Source organism: Oryza glaberrima, chromosome 6 (genome assembly GCF_000147395.1).
Source record: "Oryza glaberrima chromosome 6, OglaRS2, whole genome shotgun sequence".
NCBI lineage: Eukaryota > Viridiplantae > Streptophyta > Magnoliopsida > Poales > Poaceae > Oryza > Oryza glaberrima.
In genome coordinates this window covers 27,738,920-27,755,546 of record NC_068331.1, presented here as the reverse complement: position 1 = coordinate 27,755,546, position 16,627 = coordinate 27,738,920, and the positions used below count along the sequence as shown (strand labels likewise).

The window sequence follows — 16,627 nt, the reverse complement described above, 5'->3', positions numbered from 1 at the left end:
GGCGGTGGTTGGTTTGGTGGGGGGGAATGGTTATAAAAGGGTGAGAATCTGGGTTTGCGCTTTTTTGGCGACCGCACCTCCTATCGTCTTGGCGGCTGTGCCATCACTGCCGTCGCCGTCTCCCTCTCCAGAGAGAACGACAGCGTTGCCACTGACATAATGGGCTATGAAGGTGGGACTCACCTATAAGAGAAAGGGCAATAGTATAGCCAATTACTAGTTCTAATTCATCTATAGTCAATCTAATAGCTCATTCATATAATGGTTACATACTACACTATTAATACTCGGTCCCACTTATCATACACACAGTGCGTCTTGGAGTCCGTGCTACAGCTGGCTACAAATCTACAATAGCAGACTATAAGCCAGTTGCAAATATATTTTAAGAAGATAAATAAGAAGAGAGAAGAGCAGCGGGCTACAAAGCAGACTATAAGCCAGTTGCAAATATATTTTAAGAAGATAAATAAGAAGAGAGAAGAGCAGCGGGCTACAGATTTGTAGCTAGCTGTAGCACAAACTACAAGACGCAGTGTATATATGACAGGTGGGACCAGATATTAATAGTGTATTACTGTGTAATTGTATGGACGAGCTATTAGATTGACTATAAATGAATTGAAGCTAGTAGTTGGCTATACTATTAAACTTGCTCTAAGAAATCCATACTGACTTTACGTTAGAGGAGCTCGCTCCCCAAAGATGCTACTTCCTCCTCCCTCAAGTTCATTTAGAATTGTTTTATTTTCTACTCCATCCGTTTCAAAATATAAGTCTTTTTAGACCTGACACGGTCTACTAGATGCTACTTTGACCAATAATATGTCAATATCTATAAAAGTAAGATGTTTTAAATGAAAAAAAGTTATATATATTATAATAGTTTGTTTAATGATAAATATAGTAACATTAATTTTATATGATTGATCTTTTTATTTTTTTATTAATGGTCAAAGTTAAAAATATTTGACTTGCTACTGTACTAAAAATTGCTTATATTTTGGGACATAGGGAGTACCATTTATTTTAAAACAAGTTTATTTTTATTGTAATTACTGTATTGGAGTTTATAAAAATATAGAATAATTATATTGGGAGTATATAAAATATAAAAATAGTTGTATTGGGATATGATATAACTGAGGTATTCTAATTGATTTTGTGTTTATTGGCACGTGTGATATTGTGAGATGGCTGACAAATGAATTTATTTCAGGATGGGGTTAGTAACTTCTATATGTATGAAATACAGTTTGAAATGTGTGCTAATGAAAATCAAGGTAAAATCTATATCTTAATTAGAACAAAAGGGGATCTTAGGTCATCATTTTTTTTTCAGTATGAATTTTTAATTCATTTTCCATTCAATCAAACTATTTTTTGTACTCGATCTGGTTGTAAATATTTGAGTATTTGACATTCAGAACTATATTTTGTAGAACTCTAACTATCTAAGTTTATTACTATGATACTATAATTGTACTTCTCAAAACAAATCTAATAAGCATCAAATATTTATGAGACCATAGAAATGGCCAAAGCACAGGATTTCAATCTCCACCAACCCAAATACCCAATCTTCACCAACCCTACAGCATTTTGGTCCCTTCCAAGCTGAAAGAATGCAACTTGGACAAGCCATTTCGATTGGAGTAAGACATAAGGAAATCTTGATTAGGGGAATCTCTGAACGTAGACAGGAAACCTTCCAGATTCAGGCGCAGTGGATAAACTTTACTCCATTTGACAATTTTAGAGCATCAGAGGTGTTTTAGCAGCTTCTATTCTCTGACGGCTTTGCAGGCGTCATATGGACATGATGGCTAACAAATTTCATCTCATAATCATTTCTCCCTGTTTGGTTTTCTTCTCTTCTTTTGCCTTTCAGAGGATTAAGATGAAAGAACAGAACAGAAAATACTACTACTCCATTAACTGGGGGTGATAACCTCATCATTTTTATAGCTGGAGAACTGGACAAAGATTATCTGATCCCCATAGCAACATGCCACTCTACAGGCATCTCTACCCTTTACATGATTAAAGTGCAGAAATGAAAAAGAGAGAAGCACATTTGCTTCTCTTTAGGAGGGGGAGAGTGAGGCCCCAAAAATGTCCATGGGAGGACTTTTATCATTCTCTACCTCTCTTTCTCTGAGGCTTGTTGAAGAAGAGAAGCCTGGCTAACATACTTCCCCTGCAAAGAACCAAAAACATAGACAAATACATAAGAAACTTTAGAGAGATGGGGAATAAAACTTGTGGAAATTGATTTGGAACAGTTATCAATTTTGCCTTTGCATAAGTTGTTTGCATAGGAATGAGTTCTTAGAACTTGCCTTGACCCGAGGCCGACATTCAGCATTCACCTTCCGCGATTGATACCGGGTCTTATTGGAGAGGAGGGGAGTGCACTGCTTCTGCTTGTGCCGCAATTTCAGCATGCTTCCTTCCCGGATAACACCGCTTGTATTATTATCTAAAAATAGATCAATGTCTGCAAGTTTAGCCTGCGATGAAGAATGTTAAAGTTTGTCAGTAACAGCAGATTTTTTTTTTTTTGTAAAGGGTGAAACAGCAGTTTTCTTTAACGTGACAGTGCATGTTCATCAAAATTGGTACTTCCTCCGTTTCATATTATAAGACTTTCTAGCATTGCATACATTCATATATATGTTAATGAATCTAGACGTATATGCATGTCTAGATTCATTAACATCTATATGAATATGGGCAATACTAGAAAGTCTTATAACCTGAAACGGAGGTAGTAGTAATTAGCAGTCAGACCAAAAGTTGATTTCACATAATCACTCCCCCATGATAGAATAAAAAAAACTTGATTTTCTGTTCTGGCATCTCCTTGTTCTAAATATTTTCAGAGTGGTTAGTACTAATTGTAATAACCCATTAGTTGAAGAAGGATTTACTTCAGACATAGACAAACAAAGGAGCCATATAACACTTATCGTGCTGAAGTTTTCTGTTCTTCTTATAGGCTTTGAAAATTCCCTCTATAAATGAGACCATTATCAAGTTTCATGTTGTGCTTTTCATATACCATCTTGAGAATTTCCACATCATTACAATTATCAAGGATAAGTTTATATTTTCACATAAAAATAGGATGATTGGAATTGTGGATAATATGTTTTCCTTTTACATTTATATAGCAGAAATTTGAACGAACAAAATCTACGTATGGTCCCCTTCTCCTAAAGAAGTGTATTGACACAAAATTATGGTACACATGAGGATAACATAATAGAACTGCTGGCTTGATTCAAAAGAAAATAATAGTCCCAGAAGAAGAGAGTAATACTAACCAAATCATAAATGGTTTTTCAAGCACTTGTACAACATATGCCACACAAAAGCCTAAAGTTTTTATATGCCAAGCAGTATGAAACATAATTCTGAACTAAGGTATAATACAAGTATACAACACTTCAAAATTTCTTCTTATCATCTTAAAAGAGATTTAAGTCAAATGAGCTAGAAATACTTACATGCAAATCAGAGGAGGATCTTGGTGATTCAAGTGCATCGCAGCCAGCGAAAACAGAACCTCTGTTACACCAAGCCTTCAGCACCTCTTCAGTGTTCAGATTCAGGCCCAATCCTATCTTTGGGTCCTTCAGCGCCGAAATTCCAGCATCGCCATGATCAAAGCCCAGAGTTCCCTCATCACCAAACTTACATTCACCAACAGCAATGGCATTATCCCTTTCTATTTCCTTCAGTGACTTCTTCTTACTCTTCTTCTTCTTCTTATCTGAAGCCTGCAATGGCATCGGCACTGGCACCGGCATAGCCACCGATGGCGCAGGAGGCGCCGCGATTTCCTTCACTGGTATGGCAGGGCACATCCACCAATCACTCTCATCGTCATGCCGCTTCAGTGCTTGGCCGGCGTTGAGCCGGCCTTGCCGGAACCCGAGACCGAGCACCATGAGGCTTCTGATGTATGGATGTATGGCGGCGCTGGACAGGACGGCGTCGGCGCGGGACGCGGCTGCGGAGTTCTTCTCCATGCTGAGTTTGCCCATGATGCTATCGATGCCCTCGGCCACGCCGTCATCGACGGCGAGGAAAGAGTCGGCGTCGAATCCGTCCTCGTCTTCGAAATCAAGCTCCCCGAGGTAGTCGTCGTCGGTGACGTCGGCGTCGGCGTCGGGCGTTCCGGGCGACGGCGCCGCGTCGCGGAACTCCCTGAACACGCTGCTTACGGGCGCCGGCGACGAACAGCTCTTGATGGGGGCGGGGCACCGCGGCGTCGGCGGCGGCGGCGTGTCGCGGAGGAGGTGCGCGGCGCTGCCGTTCCCGAGGACGGGGAACGGCGGGAGGAGATCGGAGGAGGAGGGGTCGTCGGCGAGCGCGGTGGCGAGGCCGAGCAGCCGCGGCGGCGCCGTCCCGGCGCCCTTGATGACGGGGAACACGGAGGGGTACATGGACGCGAGCAGCGCCGCCGCCTCGTTGTACGTCTGGTTGGGCCGCTTCCGCGGCGTGCGCGCCCGCTTCAGCGACAGCGACGCCACCGACGACGACGACGAGTTCGACGCCTCCGACAGCGTCGACGAAGCCGACGAGTGCGCCGCCGCCGACGAGCCACCGGGCGGCGCCGCCGCCTTTACCATCTCCAGGTCCAGCCGGAGGCCGGTGGGGATGCACGACGACGCCATCGGCGCGCCACCAAGATCGCAACCTTTTCCCCTCTCCAAACAAACAACAAGAAAAGAAAAAAGAAAATCGCTACTTGGGCGGATCAAATCAGAAAACACACCACTCCAACATCACGAGAAAAGGCAAGAAAAAGCACAAGAAATCAAAGAGATTCTAAACCCCCAAAACCCCCCACAAATATCCCACAAAACCATCGGAAGAGATGAAAGGAAAGGTAAAAAAAAGAAAAACAAAATAAAAGAAAGGCCAAAGCGCGCGTGGAAACCGAGGAATTTCTTGTAGAGAAAGACACTGGCCGCTCTGTCTCCCCCTGCTTCTACCTAGAAGCCGGAGAAAAAAAGAAGAGTATATAAATATAAATTAAAAACGAAATCTTGGGAAAAAGCGATTAATTAAGGAGCCCTGCAAGCAACAGTGCGCTCATCAAAGAAGCATCAACAACAACACCAACACCAACCAGTTCACCACTACCAACCTCGACGAATGGGCAAACTCAAAATGTATAATTAACAACAAAGCCCACGCTTCGCCATTTGCTTTTGTTGGAGGATTCAGTTTCGTCAGGCTTTCTGCCCAAGAACAAACACGAGGAGCACAAAAAGGGAACTCCACTGGCAAAGCTGTAATCCTTTTTTTTTTTTGTATTCTTGGAAGAAATCAAGAGCAGCTCACGGACACCACCAGGCATACAGGTGAGGCTTGGTTGGACTGATCGATAATCGATCGATCGGCCGGCGGAGAAAGCAGGGCAAAAAAACTGGTTACAAAGTTACAACTGGGATCCTCAACCGAAAAAACTCTGGAGACAGCAGGGCCGATAAAAATCTCCTAACCATTGGATCCTAAATTTTCAAGATTCAGCAACCACACAATAAACCGTATGACAACAGAATTACACAAAAACTGGAGAGGTTTAAGGAGTGGAGTAGAATCGAGAGGGTTTAGAGTCCATCAGAGAAAGAAGAGGCAGCCAATGTCTCTGAAGACATTAACACCATTAGTGCCATAGGAAGGGACAAACTTCTCTTTCAGTTGTCACTATCACACACCTTACCTCCCTGTGGACCCCACCTCCTCTCACCACATTTCTCCTCTTCTTCTTCCCTCTACCATTCTAGATTGTGTTTAGTACAGCGCAAAGTTTAAAATTTAATTAAATTTAGAGTCGATGTGACTAAAAAGTTATGTGTGTATGAAAAATTTGATGTGATAGAAAGTTAAAAGTTTAGAAAAAAATTTAGAACTAAACACACCCACAGCCCTATTCTACCCTCACACCTCATGCATAGTGTAAGTTAGCATCACCCCTACATACATGTGTTCTTCTGGTCCAAAGCTATGAGATACACGTGTGAGACTTTGCACACTGCGTCTGCGAGTCTGGCTGGCTCTCACGGTCTACGTGTGACTGACCTAGTACACCATCCCACGGCCAATGCGGCTCTCACTTGCTTTGCCCGTACTGCTGCTAACAGGGGAGGATGGAAAGGCACGTACTCCCTCCTTCCGTCCCATAAAAAACTAACCTTATATCGAATATGACATATTATAATACTATAAAATCTAGACATATATATATCTAGATTTATCATACTATAGTACGTCACATCCGATTATAGATTCGTTTTTATGAGATGAATGAAGTAGTAGTTAGCTCAAGCAATCGGCTCTATCCAAACACATAGTTGTAAACGAAAAATAATATATAAATAAAATTTTTATATACATATTTTTATAACAATATAAAAGGTAAAAGCTGAAAAATAAATTATGATAAAAAAAACTTCAAAATTTAAAATTTGGCTTATAAGTATAAATATAAGCGGAAAGATAGAATGAATGTCTCATCGCAGAGTGGAAAGGTTTAAAAGATTTTAGTAAAGATTAAAATTAAGTAGAAAAGATTGTAGTACTTCTATAACTTCTTAAATAAGTAGGAAAATGTGGTCGATCGAGGATAATGGAGAGAGAAATCAAACGAGGGGTGGTCAATAGTACAGTACTCCAGTACTCCATAATTTTTTATATTTTAATATAAATTTTAAATGGTAGACAGTAGTTTGTATTCTGAAAAACAGAGTTGTAAACTGTGGTTTGCAGAGTTGCATTGTAGCATGACTAGGACGCTCCATTTAGATTAGATTAGTAGCACTACTCCTACTGACACTGATAGGTTTACTGATTAATCATGTTATGGTAGTTGTTTAGTTGCCTGGGGTCTTCTTCTCCTCCCCTGATGGGCTCATGGTGTCACCATTCAATTAACCACAAGTACTGGGCAAATGATCATGGAAACAATCATGAACACAACACAACAACAGAACAGAACAGAAGGTACTTGTTTCTTCCATTGAATATTCTTTCCACCAGCCAGCGGCTGAGATAGCACGCCGGCTGCTGCCGAGATTAACAAATTCAGGCAGGAGGAACCAACGAATCTGAATGATCCATCAGTCCACATACTTTGGAGGTGACGTTTTTTGTCACAATCGCGTAGCCACCATGGCGCTCAATATTTTTCAGATACCATCAATCCTGAGAATATTTTTTCTGCCATAATTAGGCCTTTGGTCTTCTGCAACCCATGTCCTAATGACTTCCTTTCCAAATCATCATAACAGTATACCACAGGGTTAGCAGCACATAGAAAGCAGTTAGTCCCAAATATCACCCCCACAGCAACCTCCTAAACCTTATAAACAAGTCAAGCGGTCAAGCCTTTTGTGAAAACATGATGTACAGATTCACAGTTAGTACAGTTTCTAGTGGAAGTCAAATTGCACAACTTTTTTTTCTGAATACCACCAAATTGTACAGCATTCATAATTGTTATTCCAATGGTACTCCATTGACCCAGGCATCTGTACATTTGACACCCATTAAACCTTTTCCAGAAGTATGAATATCATTGATTTCAGCTTAGGTCAGTTTGTATTAGCAGGTAGTATTTCCTTTTCATGATAGGTCAGCTTAGGTCAGTTTAAGATGCACTTGATATTGCAGTGACAAAGGGTATGCGGTTTTAATTCGAGGTTTCGTGTTTAATCTCTAACACGCTCATAATTTTTTTAAAAAAAATATTTGGAGGGACGTTTCTCACTCAAATCTCGTTTATTTTTCATGATTTGCTGGCAGATACCTTACCCCGATGACAGATGCCAAATCCATTGTTTACTATATAATCTCCAGGGAAGCAGATTTGAGGCCGATTGACTAAGTGGTATTATTTCTTAATTAACTTCAATCATGTTCTTACCACACGCTAAATCTAGCCTTAAAATAGCCAGGTCTCTTCAAGGCCCTCTAGGAATCCTAAACAAGAAAATTTATACTATAAAGGAACATTTATTAGGCTAGACTGTATCAGCACTAACCTGCCACCAATGGCTAACAGCTAGCTTATCATCCACTAATAAAGTTTATTGATTATTTTCTCTTCATAGGCTTATTACAAGGCAATTCGTAATGTCCAATGATGAAAAGGAATTCCATGATAACTAGAAAGCAATGACCCAATTCAGGGAAGTTTTCCCTTGATGATTGTAACGGTGGCAAAACTTTCTTTTTTTTAGAATTGGCACAGTGAACATCAGAGAATGAGAGTGGAGCTAGGTAAAGTGCTCTCACAAAAATAAATTAGAGATATGGAGTTGGTATGAGTTAGAGATGTGAACTGCCATGGTGTTCGACTAATTGCGCGACCGAAGCAGAGGGGATGTGCGGACCACTCACGCCGAAGCGAGTTGGGACATTGCAGATTTCCAAAAGTAAATTTCATAAAGCTACAGTTAATCTAACCAGACTATCGTAAAACTATAAATTTAAATTGGTATATCACAAGCTACATATTATACATAATTTATCACGAAACTATAGATTTAAGATAAAGTGGTATAAAACTATATATTTAGTAACAAAATTATCATAAAACTATAGCATTTATATATTAAAAATAACATTAATTCTAGGAGTTTAAAGTCTAATATAATGTAGTTTTGTGATAACATCAATATTAAATCTATCGTCTTATGGAAAAAAAAAGATGCTAAATTTGCAATTTTATGATAGTTTGGTCAAAGTACATATAGTTTTGTGAAAGGGATTATCTTAAAAAAATGTCGCAAGTTTTTTCTTTATAAAACTTTCAAAATATAACTATATTGTAACTACACTATAACTCATACTATAACTCATATGTAACTTATATGTGACTAGAATACAACTATCATAAAAAAAAATTTGGCGTGGTGGTAGCACACTTCCTCAATGAACTAAGGGCGTAAGGTAAAACCGTCGACAGTAATATAGCAAAATTCCGTTTGTGAAATTTAGTTTTCCCAATCCCTTCTTTCTATAAAGTGGCCAAAAGCTCAAACCTCATGCTTCCACATCATCATCAAATTGTGAATCATTTGATGAATGCATTAGATCACTTCTTAGACGTTGGATGGAATGCAGCATAGAGCCCAACCCATTAGTCACCGGGTGAGTCTCTTCGCCTCATCAGTGCCAAATGTAGCTCACATGAACACATTGGCCCATTTCTATACACATCTACATGTATCCAGCCCGTCAATCCGTATAAAAGAGCTTTATGGCTGAACGCCCCTTCAGTTGACATGTGCTACTTAAATATCTACAAATTTTGGATAGGGCTGCTAAAAAGAATTTCTCCAAAAAACTATTTGTTTCTTCATGAGATGGTACCTCTTATCTAATAAATTGATGTTAACTAAGTCCGCAGCAATGCGCGGAGCATCCTCTAGTATATAAGAATATACTAAGCGGGCCAGGAGTGTACAAGAATACTCCTGGGCCAATTCTTGGGCCGACATTCTCACCAAAGTGGACCGTCTGGATTATTTGGCCCGGCCGCTCTCCGACAATTCTTTCCCCAATTATTCCATTCTCTCTCCTCCATCTTCCGGTTGCCTCGCTATCCTCTCCACCTCTCCCACCACCACCCAAGCAGCCAAGGCGGAGGAGGGGAGCCGGCCGGCGACGCGCGCGCCACCATCCCAGCGACGATGCCGCAGCTGAGCCTGACCACCAACGTGCCCGTCGACGCCGTCGTCGCCTCCGACATCATCAAGGACTGCTCCAAGGCGCTCGCCAGGATCATCGGCAAGCCCGAATCCGTACGCGCCCCCCACCTGCTCGGCGGAATGCCGCGGCCGTTCTCTGCTCTGCTCCTCCTGCCTTCCTTCTGCTGATGCCGCGGTCTCCGTGGCTTTTTCCTTGTATGGCCCCGCAGTACGTCATGGTGTCGATCAACGGGTCGGTGCCCATGTCGTTCGCCGCCAGCGAGGAGCCGGCGGCCTACGGCGTGCTCATGTCCATTGGCGGCATCGGCCCCGGCGTCAACGGAAAGCTGAGCGCCGCTCTCGCCGAGATCCTCGAGACCAAGCTCTCCGTCAGCAGGTCTAGGTTCTACGTCAAATTTGACGATGTCAAGGTTGCAATCTTTCTTCAGCTCACTTCTTGTTTCCCCATTTTTCCTCTTCTAACTTCTCCTTCCACTCGAGCTTAAGTTCTAATACTGACACAGTGATGACTGATGACACTGCTTCTAGTCAATTTTTCCTTAATCCCGTTGCGACTGCTTGCTGCTGTGGTCTGAACAACATTTTGCTCCACTGCATTTTAACTTCATTTTTGTTCTTACAGGGATTCAATTTGGGGTTCAATGGGTCGACATTCTGAGGCCAAGTCCGTCAAAAGTTGGATTGCTGCGTCGAATCAATAAAATTCTAAGGCTAAATGTTACATGTCATGTGTATCATTCCGTTGCACTTTCGACATCATCCATGAATGTGTTTCGTTTATGTGAGAGACCGAACTTTGCCTGCTTTATTTCAATCAAAAATAGCATCGAAGTCTGTTTGCTGAAAACTCAGTCCTTAATTGCCGTACTAAACAAAATGCAGAGTTCCAGGTAGTTGAGATAGTCTTTAAAACAAGCAAAGGTAGCTGAGGTGTCTTAGCAGTTTCCAGAATACATCAGTTGCAAACTGCAGGGAGCTTTATACCAGAGTATCAGTATAGAGTATACTAGACAGTTTGGACAGGAATACCATGCAAACTGCAGATCTACTGCTCTTTGAAAGGAACACATGTTAAGCTGCAAACCGCCCTAAAACCAAGCATGTCTCAGCAAGTCAGCATAGCAAATATATGTGTAAACGTGGCCACTTGAAAGTTGACACTTCATAGTGTAATATAAGAGCATCTAACATTACAAGCCTTGATAATACCGAATTCTGCTTCACGTACTCATACAACACATTAGTCCATATACTACAAGTAGAGGTCCACAGGAAGAACAACTCCAGAATGCTGTCTTATTCGCACATATTTACATAAGAGGTCACCTGGGCGACATCGCCATAGCTTAAGCTTGATAGGCGCGACAATCGCGAATAAGATTTATACAAAAAACCAACATGTGAAGATCTTAGTGTAGCACGTTGCCTTCACATGTTCGTTCTTGCCTGTCACATATTCACTCCTGCCACAACCTCTGGGTGATAGTGGAGCATCTCCTGCCACATCATCTCCCGGATCATATCCACGCCAAGATTTTCATCGATGTCGAGATCGATGGGCACTTGAGCAGGAGGGTTTGCGCTTGGATCATACAGTGGAGACATGTAAGGGTGCTCCAGAGCTTCAGTGACACTAATCCTTTTGGAGGGATCAAAGACGAGCATCTTCTGCAACAGATCAATGGCAAGAGGATGTGCTTGCGGGTACATACTGGTGAGGGGGATGCCAGGAGTGTATGGAAGGGTCTTGATATACTTGCGGGCCTTTGGGTTGTCAATGAACTCAATGTCAGCTTCACTCATGGTGCCGAGAACGTTGACTATGAGCTTGAGCTGATTGAGGCACTCAGTTCCTGGAAATATTGGCTTGCGGCCAAGAAGCTCAGCAAAGATGCAGCCAACAGACCAGACATCTATGGAGGTTCCGTAATTGTCGCAGCAGAGCAGCAGCTCAGGAGCCCTATACCACCGGGTCACGACATATTCAGTCATAAACTGGCCTTTAGTGTTGTTTGTGCGAGCCAAACCAAAGTCGCAGATCTTCAGATCGCAGTTTGCATTAACCAGGAGGTTCCCTGGTTTCAGGTCTCGATGGAGTATCCCTGCTGAATGGAGGTACTTCAGACCTCGGAGTAGCTACAACAATCAACCCAAAAGAAAAACTTAATAGATGTAAAAGAATAGGAAGAAAATGTAAATGTAAAAGAATAGGCAGAAAATGTAAAACACTTAATAGGAAAAAGTATGTCAGAAATTGCAACGTGAATAGGCAGAAAATGTAAAAATTCTCATAATAGCAAGGTAAAAGAATTTAAAAGGCAGATTGACTAGGAAGCTTTTGGCCTACAAGAAAGTCTAACTTCACTTCAGACGCAAAAGCTTGCCTTAAAGAGTGCACATAAGAAGTTTAAATGCCAACCTCATGCAAATCTCCTTGCACACATATAGTAGAGCATTGAATTGATTTCAGAATATTATTTCAGTATTCCTAAGCAAAAGCACCATATAGAAGCAGTACCAGAAGCTTCTATCAGGCATATTGAAGCTGACTACTATTTTGCTCACACTTCACAATCATTATACTACATAATACATCTTGTCAGGTAGTTTCTAATCAATATCAAACAATTTAGTGTCATTATGACCTCTCATAATTTCTGATTTCAAAGCTATGGTCCAGGTTAGCATTGGTTTCCTGAGGATATCTAGTCCCTAGTTCCCAGATTCTGACTAGTGGAGTTCTATACTAAACCCGTAAGTGCATCGCATCAATTGCTGTTCCTTGTCTTCCTTTTTTTCTAATGGCACAGTAGAACAATAGCTTCAAATGCTGCATTATCCGATTCAGGCCTAAGTTCAGGGGTGAATTATTTCAGAAACAAATGTAGATAAATGCTGACTCGTCCCAAATGCTGTGAATTTCCCCAGATATGAAAACTAGTAGCTAGTTAATGAATCCATTGGAAACCATTAGATTATGGCCAAAACACTATAACAAGCACTAAATATTATCATGAATATTCGACCTAAAAGCCAGAGTGTACCAACAGCTGTACTAAAAAAAAGGGATATGGCTCACTTGTATCTTTATCTGATAATAGAAGAAATGAAACTAGGCAGCAACAGCAACATGCCAGCAGCTGCAATAGGTAATGACAACCTACTGGACTAATAGATGGATTTGAACCATCAAAACAGGCTCATTTTCACTTCTCAGGAGCAAGAAGTACATCACATTCATCAATATCATACGTCATGGTGGAACCGCTGCTTATAACATTTCTTTTGGAACAATTAATAAATGAAATATTATGTGAACAGGAAGTAAACAAGAATAAAAATGGAAACAATGGTATGAGCCTTACCTGAAAAAGGAAATATTGACAGTGGTCATTAGAAAGAGGTTGAGATGATTTAATTATCTGGTGTAGATCTGTGTCCATGAGTTCATAAACCAAGTATACATCTTTGAAACTCCTTCTGTGTACTGGCATCATTATATCTTTCAAGGCAATAACATTTTCATGGCGCAAGTGTCGCAGGAGTTTCAGCTCCCTTAGGGTCCTCAGTGCATCCACACGGTTGTCAAAGACATTGTTGATCTTCTTTATTGCAACTTTTTCGTTGGTTGCACGGTTTATAGAGGAGCAAACTATTCCATAAGCCCCTCTTCCGATGGGCTTGATTGGCACATACTTGGTGTCAATCTCAAATAGCGTTTGCCACATAGTGTAGTAATGCTTCCCTTGGTTTCCCATGCCATTAGGAGGGTCCACCATCATCGCCATCTTGTACTAAGGAAAATAAACATTTAGATAACTCAGTAGAAGATAATTTGTCAAAATCAGGAAGGGGAGAAAATGCAGATTATATATATTCTTATCGAAACCGCATAAAAGAGATGGTTCTATGCTTGCTGTTTACAGCCACATACTTCTATCCTTGCTTCCTAGAGCAAGACAAGATCTCATGGCATCTGAAACACCTAAGAGCAGAGTTTGTAAATAGGAACAATTCATCATTTACATTGGATATGATCCAAGGGGTGGCATATGATCAAATCTACTTTGGATATTGCAGACAATAACTGTAATATTCGATGCTTTCAGACAGTGACACCTATGATTCGTTTCCATATCAAATCCCATCCCAACTATACTTATGTTCTCCTGTTCTATTCCCAAGAACAGAGGAAGTAATAAAACAAAGTTAATCCTCTAGCCACATCAGCTGATTTAGAAGTATTAATTGTTAGCGGTATGCTCATAATCCTGCATAATCCTTCCCAATTAACACGACAATTATGAAGTGTGTACATAACCAAGCCTCACTAATTGGAGTATTTCAAGCAAGTTGCATGCTGCTACCTTGAATTCCAATCCAACCGAGGAAAGAAATTCCAGAGCAGCAGGTGAGGGGGGTGGTGTCAATTCGTGGCGAAATTGAGTTGAATTCGGCACCTGCTGCAGATCACGTCTGACGCACAGCTAGCCCGAAAATTCAGATCGAGTACGGTAGTACGGAAATGGAACCCCTCCCCAACGGCCTCCAATAACCACCCCCTCCCCCCATCCGCATTGATTGCGCGCGCAAATCCCACCCGGGGAAGCGTAGAAACGGGACAGAGCCTCCCCCTCCCCCTCCCCCTACGACGCCGACGCCGACGGATCGAATCGGCTCGCCGCGAAAAGCACACCCACCCACCTCGCCGACGCGGCGTCGTGACAGAAGTACTGGAGGAGGAGGTGAGGCGGCGAGGAATTTATCCCACTTACATGAACGGGGAGGAGGCGAGGCGCGCGTCGGGGAGAGCACGCCACGCGCTACGCCTCTCGCCAGTACATGCAGCGTCGAATCGAAGGCGGCAGCTATAGCTCCCGCTCGAGCGAGCGCGGCGGCGGCGGGCGGCGCGGATCTGGAGGCGGAAGCCGGCGGGGAGGGGAGGCGAGAGCACCGCCCACCTATTTTGGAGAGAGAGAGAGAGAGAGAGGAGGAGGACGAGAGAAGGGAAGGGGGTGGAATGGAAATGGAGGTGGAGGGGAAGAGGAAGAGGAGAACACGCGGCACTTAGATGTCACCGCGCGAGAGGAGGGAGCGACCACCGCACGGACTCCCCCACTTTCTACTCTCGCCGTCGCCGCGGCCTACGTACTCTCCTACTACTAGCAATAGTGGAGTAGGAGTAGGATTATATATATCCACATCCACATCATCGTCTCTGCAAGCTTGATTTAATTGTCCACTTTCCCGTGCGCCGAATTCGGAAAAGTCGTCTAGATCGTCTCCGCCTCCAGCTAGCGACTCCGTCTTCTTCTGCCGCAGCCGCCGCCCGCGCCTCTTGGCTTCTTCCTCCGGCGAGCTACCGGCCTCCTGTTCCGTTCCCGTTAATTTTTTCCTAAGCCGCGAGGATTAGAGCAAATTTAATAGTATAGCCCACTACTAACTCCAATTCATCTATAACCAATCTAACAGCCAATTCTTACAATAATTGTTTACTATACTATTAGTATATGGCCCCACATGTCATACACACATTGTGTCTTAAAATCTGTAGCCCACTGCTTTTCTCTCTCATCTTTTATCTTATTATAAAATATGTTTATACCTGGCTAATAGTCTGTTATTGTACCTGCTCTTATATATATGCGTGAAAAACACGGTTTCTCCAACAACTTTATTGAACAAATTAGTATAAACCTAATTTGTTGTTAGGTTTATAATGTATGTATACTAACTCCTGATTCGTACCGTAAATGTTAATCGTTTCGTTCACGGCTCACGTGATTCAATTTGCGTTGCGTCATTGTTATAGGGAGCTAGTCAGATATCGAAACGTACGACGAGCGAAGCGTATGTGGTGATGGCGGCGGCGTCGATCGACCGGCGATGATGACGGCGAGACGAGAGAGTATGCATGCCATGCATGTATGCAATGCATCCAAGGGACGTTTTGCTCGATTTGGCAGGTGGTTACGCCGCTTTTTCGATGATCTAGTTAATGTCCAACAAGTATTAAGGAAACACACCACTTAGTGCTGCATGGTGCATGCATTGCATCAACCGTACCGTACGTATGGGTGATGTGACGAAGCTAAGTACGGAGTACTGTTAATGGCAAATTGGCACTGGATCACATCGGAGTGAACGTGCAGAGTTGGGCAGCTTCGAACCGATGACAGCTTTGCCGTTGCTATTCCTTCTTAGCTACTAGCTTCAGTAGTACTACTGTTTTATTAGCTGTACTGCTAGGGAACCCTCCATTCCAAAATATAAGACATAACCACCTCTAATCTAAAGATCAAGAAAATAATTATTATCATCTTGTAGTTTGGATCATCCTAATAAATACAATGCATGCATCCAATAAAATTAGAGAATGAGAGTGGAGAATTTTAAAAAGTAATAATTTAATGGATAAGGGGCCATAGTTAATTGCCTACATGCATATATACTCTAAAATTAAGTTTAAAATCTAAATTTTGCTTTGGCTTTGATTTATTAGGGCATTCAATGGGGATCCTACATACTAGTGATATTATTGCCCATGAAGCTACAACGATCAAAATAAACAAACTTAGGTGTGAAATATGACACTGTCCATTTATTTTGAGACAAAGTGAGTAGATCGTATGAAAATGAAGATGGAAAGGCATTGATGCTGCTGTCTCGGTAGTTCTCTTTTGTTTTTCCTTTCGTTGGCTTGTGCAAAAACAAAATCCTCTGAATATATATATCTTTTAGATCCCAAAATGAGGCCCCAATCGTGTTAAAGATTGCGGTAATGCAAATGCGGTTGTTGTCTTTGTCAGCCGGCACTCACCACATCAGCCACAGCTAGCTTCCCAGCTCTTTCCATGTCAAAAAAAGAACATATTTTTTCAGCTCTTTCTGTCACG

At 42.0% G+C, this 16,627-nt stretch overlaps 3 protein-coding genes across 5 annotated transcripts; 1 reads left to right on the top strand and 2 right to left on the bottom strand.

Moving 5' to 3' along the window:
• Positions 1 to 1,895: 1,895 nt before the first annotated feature.
• Positions 1,896 to 5,644, bottom strand: LOC127776247 (protein CHLOROPLAST IMPORT APPARATUS 2-like). Its single transcript, XM_052302615.1, has 3 exons — positions 3,513 to 5,644; positions 2,343 to 2,513; positions 1,896 to 2,200 (listed from the first exon to the last, which is right to left on the bottom strand). Exons 1-3 carry the CDS (start codon positions 4,683 to 4,685, stop codon positions 2,144 to 2,146), a joined length of 1,401 nt encoding a protein of 466 aa, XP_052158575.1. The 5' UTR covers positions 4,686 to 5,644; the 3' UTR covers positions 1,896 to 2,143.
• Positions 5,645 to 9,582: 3,938 nt separating this feature from the next.
• On the top strand, positions 9,583 to 10,578 carry LOC127776537 (uncharacterized). Its single transcript, XM_052302948.1, has 3 exons — positions 9,583 to 9,824; positions 9,941 to 10,141; positions 10,354 to 10,578. Exons 1-3 carry the CDS (start codon positions 9,714 to 9,716, stop codon positions 10,387 to 10,389), a joined length of 348 nt encoding a protein of 115 aa, XP_052158908.1. The 5' UTR covers positions 9,583 to 9,713; the 3' UTR covers positions 10,390 to 10,578.
• A 295-nt stretch (positions 10,579 to 10,873) lies between these two features.
• LOC127776536 (mitogen-activated protein kinase 4) lies at positions 10,874 to 14,870 on the bottom strand. Of its 3 annotated transcripts, none has more exons than XM_052302945.1 (3): positions 14,507 to 14,870; positions 13,097 to 13,525; positions 10,874 to 11,867 (listed from the first exon to the last, which is right to left on the bottom strand). In XM_052302945.1, exons 2-3 carry the CDS (start codon positions 13,517 to 13,519, stop codon positions 11,181 to 11,183), a joined length of 1,110 nt encoding a protein of 369 aa, XP_052158905.1. In that variant the 5' UTR covers positions 13,520 to 13,525; positions 14,507 to 14,870; the 3' UTR covers positions 10,874 to 11,180. The 3 variants fall into 3 exon arrangements, with proteins under 3 accessions (XP_052158905.1, XP_052158906.1, XP_052158907.1); XM_052302946.1 differs by lacking the exon at positions 14,507 to 14,870 and adding an exon at positions 14,099 to 14,241; XM_052302947.1 differs by lacking the exon at positions 14,507 to 14,870 and adding an exon at positions 14,192 to 14,209.
• Positions 14,871 to 16,627: the final 1,757 nt, after the last annotated feature.